The sequence below is a fragment of the Sesamum indicum genome, linkage group LG2 (assembly GCF_026168435.1).
Source record: "Sesamum indicum cultivar Baizhima isolate 11 linkage group LG2, ASM2616843v1, whole genome shotgun sequence".
Classification (NCBI taxonomy): Eukaryota; Viridiplantae; Streptophyta; class Magnoliopsida; order Lamiales; family Pedaliaceae; genus Sesamum; species Sesamum indicum.
The window spans coordinates 14,506,841-14,520,571 of NC_142658.1; the positions used below are offsets into that span (position 1 = coordinate 14,506,841).

General features: G+C 33.9%; 2 protein-coding genes across 2 annotated transcripts; one reads left to right on the plus strand and one right to left on the minus strand.

The window, feature by feature from the left end:
- The first annotated feature begins 3,825 nt into the window (after window positions 1–3,825).
- Window positions 3,826–8,483, plus strand: LOC105155687 (uncharacterized). Its single transcript, XM_011071608.3, has 6 exons — window positions 3,826–4,226; window positions 4,886–5,000; window positions 5,162–5,854; window positions 6,385–6,490; window positions 7,414–7,479; window positions 8,131–8,483. Exons 1-5 carry the CDS (start codon window positions 4,144–4,146, stop codon window positions 7,437–7,439), a joined length of 1,023 nt encoding a protein of 340 aa, XP_011069910.2. The 5' UTR covers window positions 3,826–4,143; the 3' UTR covers window positions 7,440–7,479; window positions 8,131–8,483.
- Window positions 8,484–8,749: 266 nt separating this feature from the next.
- Window positions 8,750–10,818, minus strand: XRCC3 (homolog of X-ray repair cross complementing 3 (XRCC3)). The gene is made up of 2 exons (XM_011071609.3): window positions 9,815–10,818; window positions 8,750–9,027 (listed from the first exon to the last, which is right to left on the minus strand). Exon 1 carries the CDS (start codon window positions 10,753–10,755, stop codon window positions 9,895–9,897), a length of 861 nt encoding a protein of 286 aa, XP_011069911.1. The 5' UTR covers window positions 10,756–10,818; the 3' UTR covers window positions 8,750–9,027; window positions 9,815–9,894.
- Between the last annotated feature and the right edge of the window lie 2,913 nt (window positions 10,819–13,731).

Consider the following 13,731-nt stretch of genomic DNA (forward strand, 5'->3'; position numbering starts at 1 on the left):
ACAAAGGTGGTGAATCTAACTGGGGGTGTAGTGGTGTTGGCCTATTTGTACAGAGAGTTGTGTACAACATCACAGAGACATAAAGTGAATATAGGTGGGGCCATGCAATTGTTACAAATTTGGGTATGGTCTCGTATTATAACCATAACGCCGATTTCCTCCACCAAACACATAGAGTTGGGCCCATCATAATTGACGAAAAAAACATCCTCCTGCATCCACCATATGTTGTACGGTATACTTAATTTATTTAATTATAATAGTAAAATAAAGTTAAAATTGTTTAGTTAAACAAGCATAACGATTTGTTCTTCTTTCCAAGGCTCCCAAAACACTTTTGGATTAATTTATCCCTAAGATTAGTCCAAACTCCAACCCAACTTAGGTAGTAAAAGTTGGGGGTATTTGAAAAGAAATTCAAAAAGTGGGAAAAAAAAATAGAATCGAAGTGTTAGCGAAAACATCTTAATGTTTATAATTTTACCAATAAGTTATAGAAATTTATAAACTGAGCTACTTCTAACTTTTAGCTCAAATCGATTTTAATTTAAATAGTTCAAATACAGAAATAATAAATTAAAAATACTATTTTCAAAATTAAACTGATACGCTTATTTTAAGTGGTTGCAAAATATCAAAATGAGCCACTGTTTAGTTAGATTGTAAATTCCATTCTTTCTTATGATTCTCAGACTACATGGGATTGTAACTCTATATACGACTCACGATCTCGACGAAATAATTATCGAGAAATATTTTCTTTTTCATGGGTTTACATTTTTTTTAAAAAATAATTGTTTAAAAGGAAATATGCTATATATAAAGAGGATCAAGATTCTTTTTTTGATTGATGTGGATGGTAGTTTCATATCATGAACCATTCAACTCATACTTACTTTCATACTTTGCGAGGATGTTAATATATAACTATTTTGGTATGTATTTCAATGTACTAGTCACTGTTGCACGCGATCCCCGCGAGCATATAAAAAAAATTAAAAATATAAAATAAAAAAATATTATAAAAAGATATAAACGTAGTTTAAGGTGAGAAGAAAGAAGTATGTGATAAAAAATAAATATTTGTGAGAGACAAAAAAAAATAAATTATAAGTTATGAATATATGAAAGTTTGTGAGTGCAAAAAAATAAAAAAGGTGAGAGAAAACATGGAGTAGTGGTTGAAAAAAAAAATTAATTATAAAATAATAAAAAGAATATTTAAATTACTATTGTGGGTAATTTTAAAAAGAAAATAGAATGAATTAAAAGGTAAATTGGGACAATAAAAAATTGGTACGATCGAAAGATTTTCTTTTATAATAATATAGATTAACTAAAATTAAAATTTTTTATTTAAAATATAAGAACTTTTTGTTATATTTTCTTTTTTTTTTTTGTTCTAGAATCTATATTGTGCTGTGTTATCCTCCGCTCTACAAATCCTCTCTGTCTCTCCCATAAAAACCATATTTTTTTTACATAATTAATCTGAACAAAAGTATTTAAATAGAAAATATATTTATATTAATTTTTTTATTTAAAAAGAAAAAAAACCTGAATACACACGTAGCTGGAGTGCCGTAATTGTTCGTGATAGGTAGATGGCGGGGGGGGCGCTGGCCAATGAGAAAACACGGAGCAGGCACGGCTCCTTGTGCTGTTAACAAATAATCTGGCAAATGCGGGCCCCACCCGAGTAATAATCCTGCCCAACTCACCATCTTCTGTCCTCTTTCTCTCTCTCTAACCGCCGACGCCTTTTCTCCTGTGTCCTATCGTTTTTTTTCTAATACAAGAAAACACTATCTTTGTGCTAGGATCTGCTACAGCACCCCCATGTTCACTTACAATGGACCCACCAATCAAAATGGGTCTTACCCCAAGCTTCCTTTCTTTTTTCCTACTTCTCCCACAATTCCTTTTTTACTAATAGCATTAAAATAAAGGATAAATAACAACCACCTCCTTTGAGATTTCGTGTAATTACAATACTTTTTAATTATTTGAAACACTGCTAATATATTTTTGATTTTAACGTTCGTCCAACAGCTCAATCTGTTATATTTCCATCCATTTTTATAGTGAACTAACCAAAATACCTTTGTAGATTAAAAATTATAATTTTATTTATTTATTTATTTATTTTTTGGACTAAACGGATAGCTTTTATAATTTTTAAAAATTTCATTCACCTATTCGATTTTACAAGTTTTTTAATTTTTTTAAAAAAATAAAAAAATACAATAAGGCAAAATTGATAATTTCATACCTTCATCCAAAAATTACATAATTTTTTCAAACATCAGGAGTTATTTGTAATTTTTCAAACAATGAAGAAGTATTCGCAATTATAAAAATTTCAAAAGAGCTTGTTGCAATTTACCTAAAATAAATTATAATATTTTTTTAATATATTGAACAATACTTCATTTTAATCAATTCATCAATATAACAATAAAAAATAAATTACAATAATTCACATAGAATTCTATTAAGACATAATTTTTTGTCCTACAAATTCTTATGTCTTAAAGTTCGGACAAATACATTTACACTTCTTGATCTATAATTTATTTACATAAATTATCGTTATCTTTTACGCAATTATAGAAATCACCTCTAACAGTATAACAATCAGGGTTATTTGTGTAATAATGTTGACGTTTTTTTAATATTGTGTGTGTAATTTTTTGAAAAATAGGAATGATCGCGTAATCAATATTAATATTTTCTGGTGGATGTATGTACACTTTTCAGAAAATATGAGGGATTTTTGTAAATACGTTAGAAAGTATAGGATGTAGATGTAATTACCTATATATATATATATATGATGACCTCAACATTATTTATGCATAACAAAAACATTAATATATCAATATAAATGTTTAGAAAAATAAAAGCAATTTAAAAGTTAAAATAATTGCAAAAGAATGAAATATTCTTTATGGTTAAAAAAAGAAAAATAAAAAAATGAAAATAAGTTTAAGATAAATTATAAAAGACTCTCCTATATTAACTGTAATTACAAATATATACCTTTATATTATTTATAAAATTATAAATATCTCGATAAAATTAACTATTATTTAACAAGTATTTTTAAGATTGTCTAACAAATATTCCTAAATGTGAAAAACAAACAAAATAGAAAGGACTGTTATACTCCCCTTCCCTGAAGTTTGGTGTAATTACACCTAAATTTTATGTGGTTTGAGAAATTATATTTTAGCACTTTTGAAACTTGCTTTCATCTAACAAATTAGTTTCTCCATTAATTAAAATTCACTGAATTTGTCGATATTAACAGAAAAATTGAATGAAAATTGATATTAACCCTCGATTGACTTATTAGTGACTTATTGCAGGTCAAATAATTTTTTCGACTAAACTACCCTTGTAACGGTAAAGATATACCTCTTCACATGCATTAATCGTAAAGACGTATAAGGATAATTACGTCATAAAAAGATTTATTTGATTTACAATAAATTAGTAATATGTCAATTGGGGGTAAATATAGATTTTTTTTTGTTAATATCATAATTTTGACTAATGACGGGACTTATTTATTATAAAAAATAAATTTTATAAATATTAGATGTAATTTTATAAATTATAAGAAATCTAAATATGATTATATTAAACTTTAAGATAGAAAAGTGTAATTATCCCAAATAAGAACTACTGCTAGAGGAATTTTGAGTCAAAGTCTTGGGAAGCTAAGATGAGTGGTTGACTGCAATATTGACTCCAGCACCCGGTTGCACCTAATAAAAACTAAATTATTTCATCCACCCATTACTCAACTGAAACACAGGAAAAAAGAAGAAAAAGAGATCACAGAAACAGACATACCCAAAAGGAATTGCAGAGAAGAGAACAAATTACAGAATTCCTTCTTACATCTCTCTCTCTCTCTCTCTCTCCCCTCTGTTGTCTGATCCTTTCTTTCTCTCTTCCTTCTTTGCTTGCGCTTAGCAAAGAAGGAAAGGGAGAAACAATTTCTATTTCTTTTTCGAACAAGAGAGAAACAAAAGAGGAGAACTGTGTATATACATATATACATAGTTCTTTGTATATATGCTCTTGTGTTGAAGTTGCGATATTTGTTGGGCAGAAAGAAAAAGAGGGGGAAAGATGTTGGTTGCGAACAGTTTTGATTCATGGCAAAAGGACACCTTCTTTTCTGCAGCGGAGGAGGTCCAACAATCTGCCGACATGTAAGTTTGTGTTTTTGTGTGTGTGTGTGTGGGCGTCAAATTTGTTTATGACCATTTCTTGTTCCTCTTTTTGTGTTGATTCTGTTCTTTATAATGTATGTCGATCTGGGTCTGGTTTATTTCTCGGATTCTTCCCTTGGCTTAGGTAAAGTTTGCTTCTTTCTGATTGTGCGTGCAATTTCTGTGGGTGTTCCGTTTTCATGCCTTCATCTTTTTTTCGTTCCTGGTGGATTGGAATTTGAGCTTTGAAGTGTCTTAAGGAGGTCTTGAAAAGATGTATCTTCTTTTTTCTTTCTCTGATGTAAGGGTGAATTGGATTTGTGTGCTTTCCTCGTATGAATTGGTTGTGTTTTGGAGATAAAGTTTGATAATAGCTGGAGTAGTTGTTGTGTATAAGTGTTTCCTTTTGGACAGGGAAAACTTGATGAAACTTGTTATAGGGTCCTACTCTTATAAGATGGATTTCTTGTATATGGTATGTGTAGTTAAATAGTTTAATCAATTTCTCTTTCTTCGTTTGTTCTTAACTGTAACTTTTGATTGCAAGTTTCAAATATATGATTTTGGTAGAGTGCACCGCGCTTGACAGGGTCGTCGAAGTACTAGTTGAGAATCATTCACTGAAAATAGCCTTCTGCCTTGTATTTTTGGTTTGGCAGAATGGAATCAGCTTATAGGACATGGCTCAGAGCAAGGAGAGAAGGATTGATGCCTCAGCATTTAGATGAACTTGGAAGAGAGCTTCAAATGGCTTTAGGCACTGCGAAATGGCAGGTCAGTATCTCATTTTGTTTCAGGCTAAGTTAGAATTTTCTTGGTTTTACCTACTCCATCTTCGAATCTTCTCCTTAACCTTATAAAACAATTTTTGTTGGTCTTGTTTTTCCCAATTTGATGCATTGCATGTCAAAATGAACATGTTCTTTATTATTTAGATGGAAGAGTTTGAAAGGGCTGTTCGTATGAGCTACAGAAGTCATGGTGATGATATTAAAATTAGCCGGCATAGGCAATTTCTTTCTGCTATAGAATACCAAATTTCCCAAGTTGAAACAGCACTGAGGGAATCATTTAACGAGGAAGGGAAGAAACCATTTCGCTGGGTGAATTTGGATGAACAAGAATGTGATGATTTAGCTGTTTTTCTTTCTGGAACTTCTGGGGCAACACAAAGGATCACAGATGGAGATGTAACTGTTGGAGCTGTGGTAACTGGTTCCCTTAATGAGAAAAACCACATGGGAAAAGATAGCAATCTTGGTTCCAGAGTTGGTTCCAAAATCCAACTCCCAAATCAGGGAAAGAGCCCTGAAGAAGTCACAATTAACGAAGATGCCAACTGCGTCATGCAGCCAGAAGACAGCAGACTCCCAGAGATGGGGGATGAAGTTAGCCGTGAAGCTGATAGAATTGCTAGTAATCGCAAAACCTGGAGTTCACCAGATGGGAATGCCCTGGAGATTGTTATTGATAGGGATGATAGACAGAAGAATGCATTCATCGAAGCAACTCCCAAGGAGAAAGCTTTCAGACCTTTCTTTTGGAGTTCAGTTGGTCTAGACCATCTTGGAGCAAAAGGAGGAGCACTGAGCCGTGCCCAACTGAAAGTGATCAATTGGATAAATCAGGTTAGTTTTGACAATAGTTCCTGTGGTGATTGCTTGCTCCTGTAACAGCAGGTATATTTGGTGAACTGTGTCTCATTGAGTATTTATTTATTACTTCATCTTGCTTTTATTCATTTTCTCTACCTATAATACACCACCCTTAAAGGTCTAATTTGTGTTGTTTACTAGCAAACATCATTATTCTAATATAAGCTAACATTTGAAGGTTTTATAATGTCAAGAGATATAGAAAATCTGTATAATGAATTCGTCTAAACACAACAAGACCTTATATGCGGTAAACTTGGCTATTAAATGTAGAGATAAGGATTACTCTTTTGCTTGAGTTTCATTTCACTGTATATGGTGGATTACCATCTATACTGAGAAATTCTCTTTTGTCTCTTTAAGTAGTCCGAAATCTCTAGCACCGGTTGCCCTTTTTGAGATGCAAAATGACATTGCTCCTTGATAACATAATTCGTTTAATGTCTTTTTCTTTTAATGCTATAGTTTTTGTAACATACTGAGCATCTTTCCCCGGTTTTCAGCGATTGAGAGGTCAAAGAAGTCACAGACAACAACAGGTGGCCCAAGTGTCGCCAGTCAATTCTATTCGTTTCGTACTCGGATTGATGCTAACCATTTTTCTAGTGGGTACGTTCCGTCTCTGTTAACATCAACTGATAATATGTAATAAATGATAATGGCTGTTAGGAAAATGGAAATATATTCTTGTTCACCTCTCCTTTTCTTTTCCTCCTGTGGGCTTTGATTGCCACAAAGTGATGATGGGTGTATTTGGACGTTCGTGCAAGTTGATCGGTGATAGATGCAGTTTTGTAATGGACGATAGTGTATTCTAGAAGATATTTAGTTGAGCAGTTGTAGTGCTAAGTGCACTTGATGAGAACTACAGATCTTGGATTCAATTTTTATTTGAGTAATTTGCCGTTCCTCAGGATATTGGTGGTTTATTTTTTCACCCATGTGCTTGACCTTTGTGTATAAATCAGTAACACCACGATAAAGAACTGGGAGTTCCTTATCTGAAGATGTATTCCAAAGTGGGATGGTCTTTCTTTTAGTCTTTTGATGGCCGCACTAGGTTGTAGTGCACTTACATGGAAGCTTCTTGGAAATACTTTCTACTTTTGGCAACATCCTAAGCCTTATACAGGAGGAAGGATGAGAAAAAGGCAGACTTGATGATATCAGAAAAGAAAAATGGAAAAAAAAAGCCAGGGGTAAATGAAACGCAATGCCACGATGATTTTTATGTTTGCATTTGGTCATGTAGTCGAACTAGTTTGAAATGCATCCCTGTGATCCCCTCAAGCAGCTCGCATGATGATCATTCATGCTTTGCAGGAAACTGCGATTGTGAACAGAACGAAAACTTTTTGTGTGAAATCAAGGAAGTTGTTGATGCCATTGTCAGCATGTTTTAATGCATATAGCATTCAATTTTTTTTCTTTAGAATCATACTCTCTGGGGTTCTTTTTCTTAGTTTAGTCTGTGTATGTAAGGAAGATGGTGACCATGGACATGCTAAATTTTCTCCTTTTGATTTTTGCAGTGCCATTTTTGGTCTATACAACTTAAGCCATGTTGAACTCCATCAATACTGAGCAAGAAAAAAGAGGTATATATTTCAAACTTGTTATATATGATAGTTGTGGTAGATTGAATAAGAAGAAGAAATTAAGTGTTGGTGGGAGACGAGCCTGCAGGATATCTACTGCTGTCTTTTACTTTCATTTCAAACATCTCTGCTTATATGCATTATTTAAGATCCAAAAGAAGATACCAGAAAAGATTCAGAGGTGAAAGGACTGTTCAGAAGATATTATGCAAACAATTCGGCTTTTAAAGGGAGAAGAAAGACAATGATCCTGGATCATGCTGCGTTTTAAGCCTGAACAAGCAGAGATGAAAGATGATCATTGACCAAAAAACATTGATGCACTCAGAACCATGTCTATATCTTAAATGAAAATCAGTCCATACAGGGCTAATATTTAACATCTCTGTCAGGTTTGCATCATAGAAAGATACAGGTCCGATTGGTGATTGCTGGAATTCCCAGATTCTTATGTGTCTACCATTCTTTTTCTGCTTTTCTCATGCTACCCTGGAAAGATTTTAGATGCTATTTATTTCGATACACTCACATTTATTTTCCACTTCTCTGTATAATTAACAAGGAGAATATGGTGACTGATATTATCCCAGGTTTACTCATCGAATCAATCGAATTCAGAGTGCTAATGTTCATTGTGATTTTTCATTGCAGGTTGTCAGCTTGTGTTGATGATGGACGGCTTCTTTCTTTCAATTGTGCATATTAGTTGAATGATCCGTTCCCTACTGAATCCAACTCATGACAATTTGAATCATAATAAACTGCAAATTGATTCAGTTATATTCTACATAACCTGTCCAAACATATAGAGAAAGCATAGAACACAGCATTTGATGTATCATTTCCTTCAAATGCAATTCATGAAGCAAACCACTGCTTATCTTAAGGTATGTGTATGAGGCATTCTGCTTTGAAATGTGTATGTAAATAGTGTTGATGGATATAGGTCATTGTAACTATGGTGTTTTTACTTACTAAAGTTATACATTGTTCTGCCTTGTTAATTTGGAATGTGAACTTAAATAACCACAAAATAGGGCATTGATGAATTGCACACAACCACCACAGAAAAATGCAGCCAAAATGGTGTTGAGGTCTAATGGCATCTGCACTACCTGCCCCACTCTAAACTAAAAGTATATAAATGTTTTAACTTTATATTATTCTAAAGTATCCCACCTGAAGTAGAGTAGCAAACTCAAAAGTAGAAGTGACAGTTGGAAAATGATAATTTTGACTAAGGGCGATATGTATAACATGATATGAATCATCAACAAAAGTGTAGCTCATGTTTGACTTGTATAAATATACATGAAAGAGTACATTATGAAAATTGAAAGAATTACAAAGGCCCATGCCATTTTCTAGCATAACCATAAGAAGCATAGAGGCAGACTGCAGAAGTTGCATGATTCTTCTAATTCTAAACTATACATTATCCACAGACATAAAAAGGCCATCTTCCAACACATAAAGCAGTTATATTGTTCCAGTCTCGTGGTCTGCAATTGACAACCGCAACAGGCATTCGTCTTTGTTTCATCTACTCTGAGAACAAAAGGTAAACAAAACAAACCAGTGAGATGCCCTCCAGAGATATTTCTTCGGCAGAACACTAATTCAGACATGTTACAAAACCTAGGAAAGCCCAGAAAATAGTGATCTAGGCAGAATATCTGCTGACAAATACAACAGAACAGAGTAACTGATAAATGACAGATTATCTTTCAGTAGTTTAATTTTTATCTCAAGTGTCTGTACTAGAACTTTTCTTGTGAAAATAATGAGACGCTAGGCATGTGTTTAATTCAGTACAGCATATTTTAAAGGTAACCATGAAGAGCCGGGCACTTTAAGAATATAGCAAGAAAATTGGCAATGCTGATGGTGGTTAACATCAATGCACATAAGCTTCAAGTTTCTTCCTCTCATCTAGTATTGAGATTTCTTTGTACATAACAAGTTTCTTCAATACACTTATTACCACAATGCCTACTTTGTCTTCCATGAATTGATAAAAGTATTTCTCTATAGTGACATATTGTACTGAGTATTTTTGTTATTTATGATATCGTTCACTACTACAAACAGATGGGCAGTGATGTCGTCTCTAATGAGCAGAATTACATTCAACTTCTGTACTAGGGTCACACTTGATGAAGCAATGGACATAAAGTCACATACAAATTATATTTGAGAGAGGAAAACATTTTGTTCAACTCTCAAACAGACAAAAAAGAGGTACTTTAAGCAATGGAAACTTAAGACAAATGCACCTAGAAGGAAAAATGTAAATTGTAACAGAAACAAACACGATCTTGCTCAAGGACCTTACCAAAATTATGGCTTCTCTGTTCAATAAATCAACATCCTTTCATGATGAATGGGTCATTCTACAATGTGAGAACTCCACCTTCATTTTCTTTGTCCATTGTCATCTATGCACCCCAAAACCCCTTCCTTTCTAATTACAAACTCACAAGAAGAATCTGGCAAATGGGGTGCAAAAACAACTCGAATGAACCTCCTCGTCTGCATTCTTTCAAAACTTTCACAGTCCTCTCCCACTCTTCCCTCCTCTCTCCACATAAACAGCCTTGTGTTCACACAATTCGCCCACGACAAACCCAATGCTGCACAAACTCTCCTCCCAGATGAGCACAAAAACGCCGAATTCCCAATCCTCAGATTATCCGAAGACTGCATCACATCCACCACTTGGTTTGTCAGCACAACCGCTAATCCAAATTTGTGGGAATAAAACCTCAATTTTGACGATATCTTGAAAAACATACTCGATCTCCGCTTTAGTTCAAGTGGGGTATTCTCAAACTCCCCCCGGAACAATGCAGCCACGGAATCAATAACTATCAGCTTGATATTTAACTTGGGTACGAGAAAATCCAGGCGAGGCAAAAGGTCAAGCAGGTGATCGGCGGAGTGGAGAGGCTGAACAAATATGCGTTCCAAGGGGTCGTGGGGGAGGTCCGTTTTGTAAAAGAGGGAGAGCTGGTGGAGGCGTCGGAAAGGGAATGGAAATTCAGAGTGAAGATAAAGCGAGGAGGCGGAGAGGCCGCCACGAGAGGCGGGGAGCTGGGCTGCGAGAAGTAGCTGGAGGGAGAGCTGGGTTTTGCCGGTGCCGCTCTCGGCGACTATTTCAGTGATACTGTGGCAGGGGATTCCGCCGCCGAGAAGGCGATCGAGGAGGGAGCAGCCGAAAGTGAGTTTGGGGGTTTGGGTGGGGAGAGGGTGGCGGAGGAGGTCTTCTGGTCTCATTTTGATTTTTGCTTCGAACTTTGAATCTGTTGTGGGAGGCGCTAAGTGTGGAACTGAGATGGGGAAAATATCACTTTGCCCCCCTTGATTTAATGGAAGTATCAAATTCACCCCCACTAGTTAACTAATTTGACAGTATGCCCCCTCTTTAGTGATGGAACATTGCCGTTTGTTGTTTTCCATGAAAGGGACGAAAATTTCATGTTAATATCATTATTTTAATACTTTAAGTTATAAATACATTACAATTAACACTACAACTGATATTTATTATTTTCTCAATTTGAATTTTTCCAATTACTCCATATTAGAGGCCAAAAAAAGTAGCAATGATAACAAAAAAAATTCAAATTTATCCGTATCAAATCGAATCAAATCGTTTTTTTATAAATTATCTTTCAAATCTTAATTTTAAATCTCTAATAAAAACACACTGCACTTTTGGTTTGATTTTGATTTATAACTAAAAAATATCGTAAAAAATCGAACTGCAAATTTAAATATATAATTAAGTTTAAAAAAATATTATATATATTGATGTGCATAAAAATAAACTGGTCCAAAAATGCCCTAAATGATTCTAAAAGAAGAAAGAAACGAGAGATGCGTAATATCCTAGGAGGCCCAAGTCGTGAGAGGCCCAAAAACACTTGATAGGTGGCCTTAGCGTGTGCCCTCTGAAAAACAGATTAGCAGGTGGCCTTGGGGGCGTCCCTCAGAAAAACAGATTGGCAAAGGGAGGAGACAGAAGACCCCCCTACTTGGACCATGATAAAAGTCCGATAAGTATTCGGCCCAAAAGGCCCACACACGTAGCAATCCACTCTCACACGTGACATCTCATCAACCTCAAGGTCAGCTTCCACATTGGACCATATCAGCCCTAGGAAGACCCCCCCCCCCCCCTCGATAACTAGAACAGCCTAGAAAAAAGGAGGCTCCCCCAAAAACCTAGGACTCTTAAACCTAAACAGACTCTTCGCAAAATAGGAGTTTTCGCACGAAAGGAGTCCTCCCCTAGACAAAGATGTGTTGTTGTGGGCTCATCAGTTGAAGATAAGACCAAGTCAAGCTTTATTCACACATATTTGTACCCTTTCTTCCAAGAATAAAGGAGGTATGCAGAGTCCTAGCAGAGGGGGACGCCCCCTCTATATATACAGGTATAGTCCCCCTATAGGAACACCCTTCAGTCCCCTAATGGGGATACCTTCCAGAATTTAGAAACCGCAAGACATACACATAAATAGATTTAGGTTTTAATAATAAATCAAGTCCATTAAAATTTCCGTCAATCTCCCCTTTCTCTTTCAGTTTTCCTCGTCTTCTCTCCTCTTCTTCGTGTTCTCTATAATCCATTGCTCCTATTCTCTACTCTTCTTCTGCCGCCTCAATGGACAAATAAGATTAATTTAAAAGGAAACTTCATTATGTTCGAATATATATATGATTGATTAATATATTTTTTGTAATTTTTTTATTTTATGTTTTATTACCAATATTGAGTTTTTAATTTCTACTACAGAATTATTTAATGTTTTAAATGTCATTGCAGTTGGAGCTTGGCATTCAAAATGTTTTTAAAAACTTTTAGTTGTATTATATTTTAAATTATTATATATTATTTAACTTTAATTATCCCAAAACTTATTATATTTTGTTACTTAAAGATTTTAGTTATATGCTCTTAGGTTATTGTATATTTGACTTTTAATTATGATTACATTTTGTTAAATTGTTACATTTGGTTAGTTTTTTTTTCTTTTTAGTTTCAGTGTCTTATTTTTGTTATAAGTGGCATAATTGTTAGAAACCACACCTTTGATCTTGGTTCCAAAAGTGATAATTTAAAATTTATTTTATAAAATCGTCAATGGCAATTCGATTTAAAGATAGATGTATAAAAGAAACTGCACAGTGATCATCCTTAAAGAAAAGGTAAATACGTAGATATCTCTCTTGTTCCATTTAGAAGCACTTTCTAAAAAACTCTTTATATTTTTTTAGGGTATAATACACTTGCCCCGTAAATTGTTACTCATGTAACCGTCTCAGTGCTCTTTTTTTATTGAACTAACAGTAACAGTCAAGCGATTTAATGAATCTAACACCTATTAGTAATTTTGTCCAAGCCATGCCCGATCATTGAATTTGGGTACGTATATGCTGACGTGGGTTACTACCTGATAGGATAATTAAAAATACCACATAATTTTAGTGGTTTAAAAACAACTTTAAAGTCGTGTTGTTTAGAAGCACGGTTTTCGGGTTGGAAACAACAAGCACAGTCTGAAGACTGCAGAGATAAAAGAAAAAAAATCCCAATTCCCTCGTCAGAAAAGAAAAGAAAGATAAAATTATATTTTTGGTCTTGTAATTTTAAGTTGTTAGTATTTTGATTTGTAACTACATTTTTACATATTTAATCTTTTTTTTTATGAATTTAGTTCTAAACATCTCACATTTGATCATTTTTTGATAAATTCAATTCTGTATTGATAATTTTGGTTCCCTTCATACTGCACAATATCTATTTTTGATCCTATAATTATGAGTCGTTAGGACCAAAATTGTCATTACATGACTACATTTACCAAAAAAGAACCAAATATGTGATGTTCAGAACTAAATTCGTCAAAAAATGGCTAAATATGTAAATAAAGTAAGTTATAGGACCAAAAGTACAAATGAGCTAAAGTTAGAGGATGAAAAATATAATTTTACCAAAAAAAAAAAAAGAAAAAGAGCTTAAACCTGAAAATTGACATTTACATTGAGAAATTGACAAAATGGGAATTTTCAATTAATGTGTAAAAGTACTATTTTGGGTAAAACTGTAGCACATGCAAGTTTTGTTTAATCGAAGAATATGTTAACTAATTAAAATGTTGTAAGTTTAGTGTTATTGTTGGTTGTAGGATGTTTCCGTTGGGATTATTTGTTGCCCACCATGTAAGAATTTGTCACTTCCTCGTA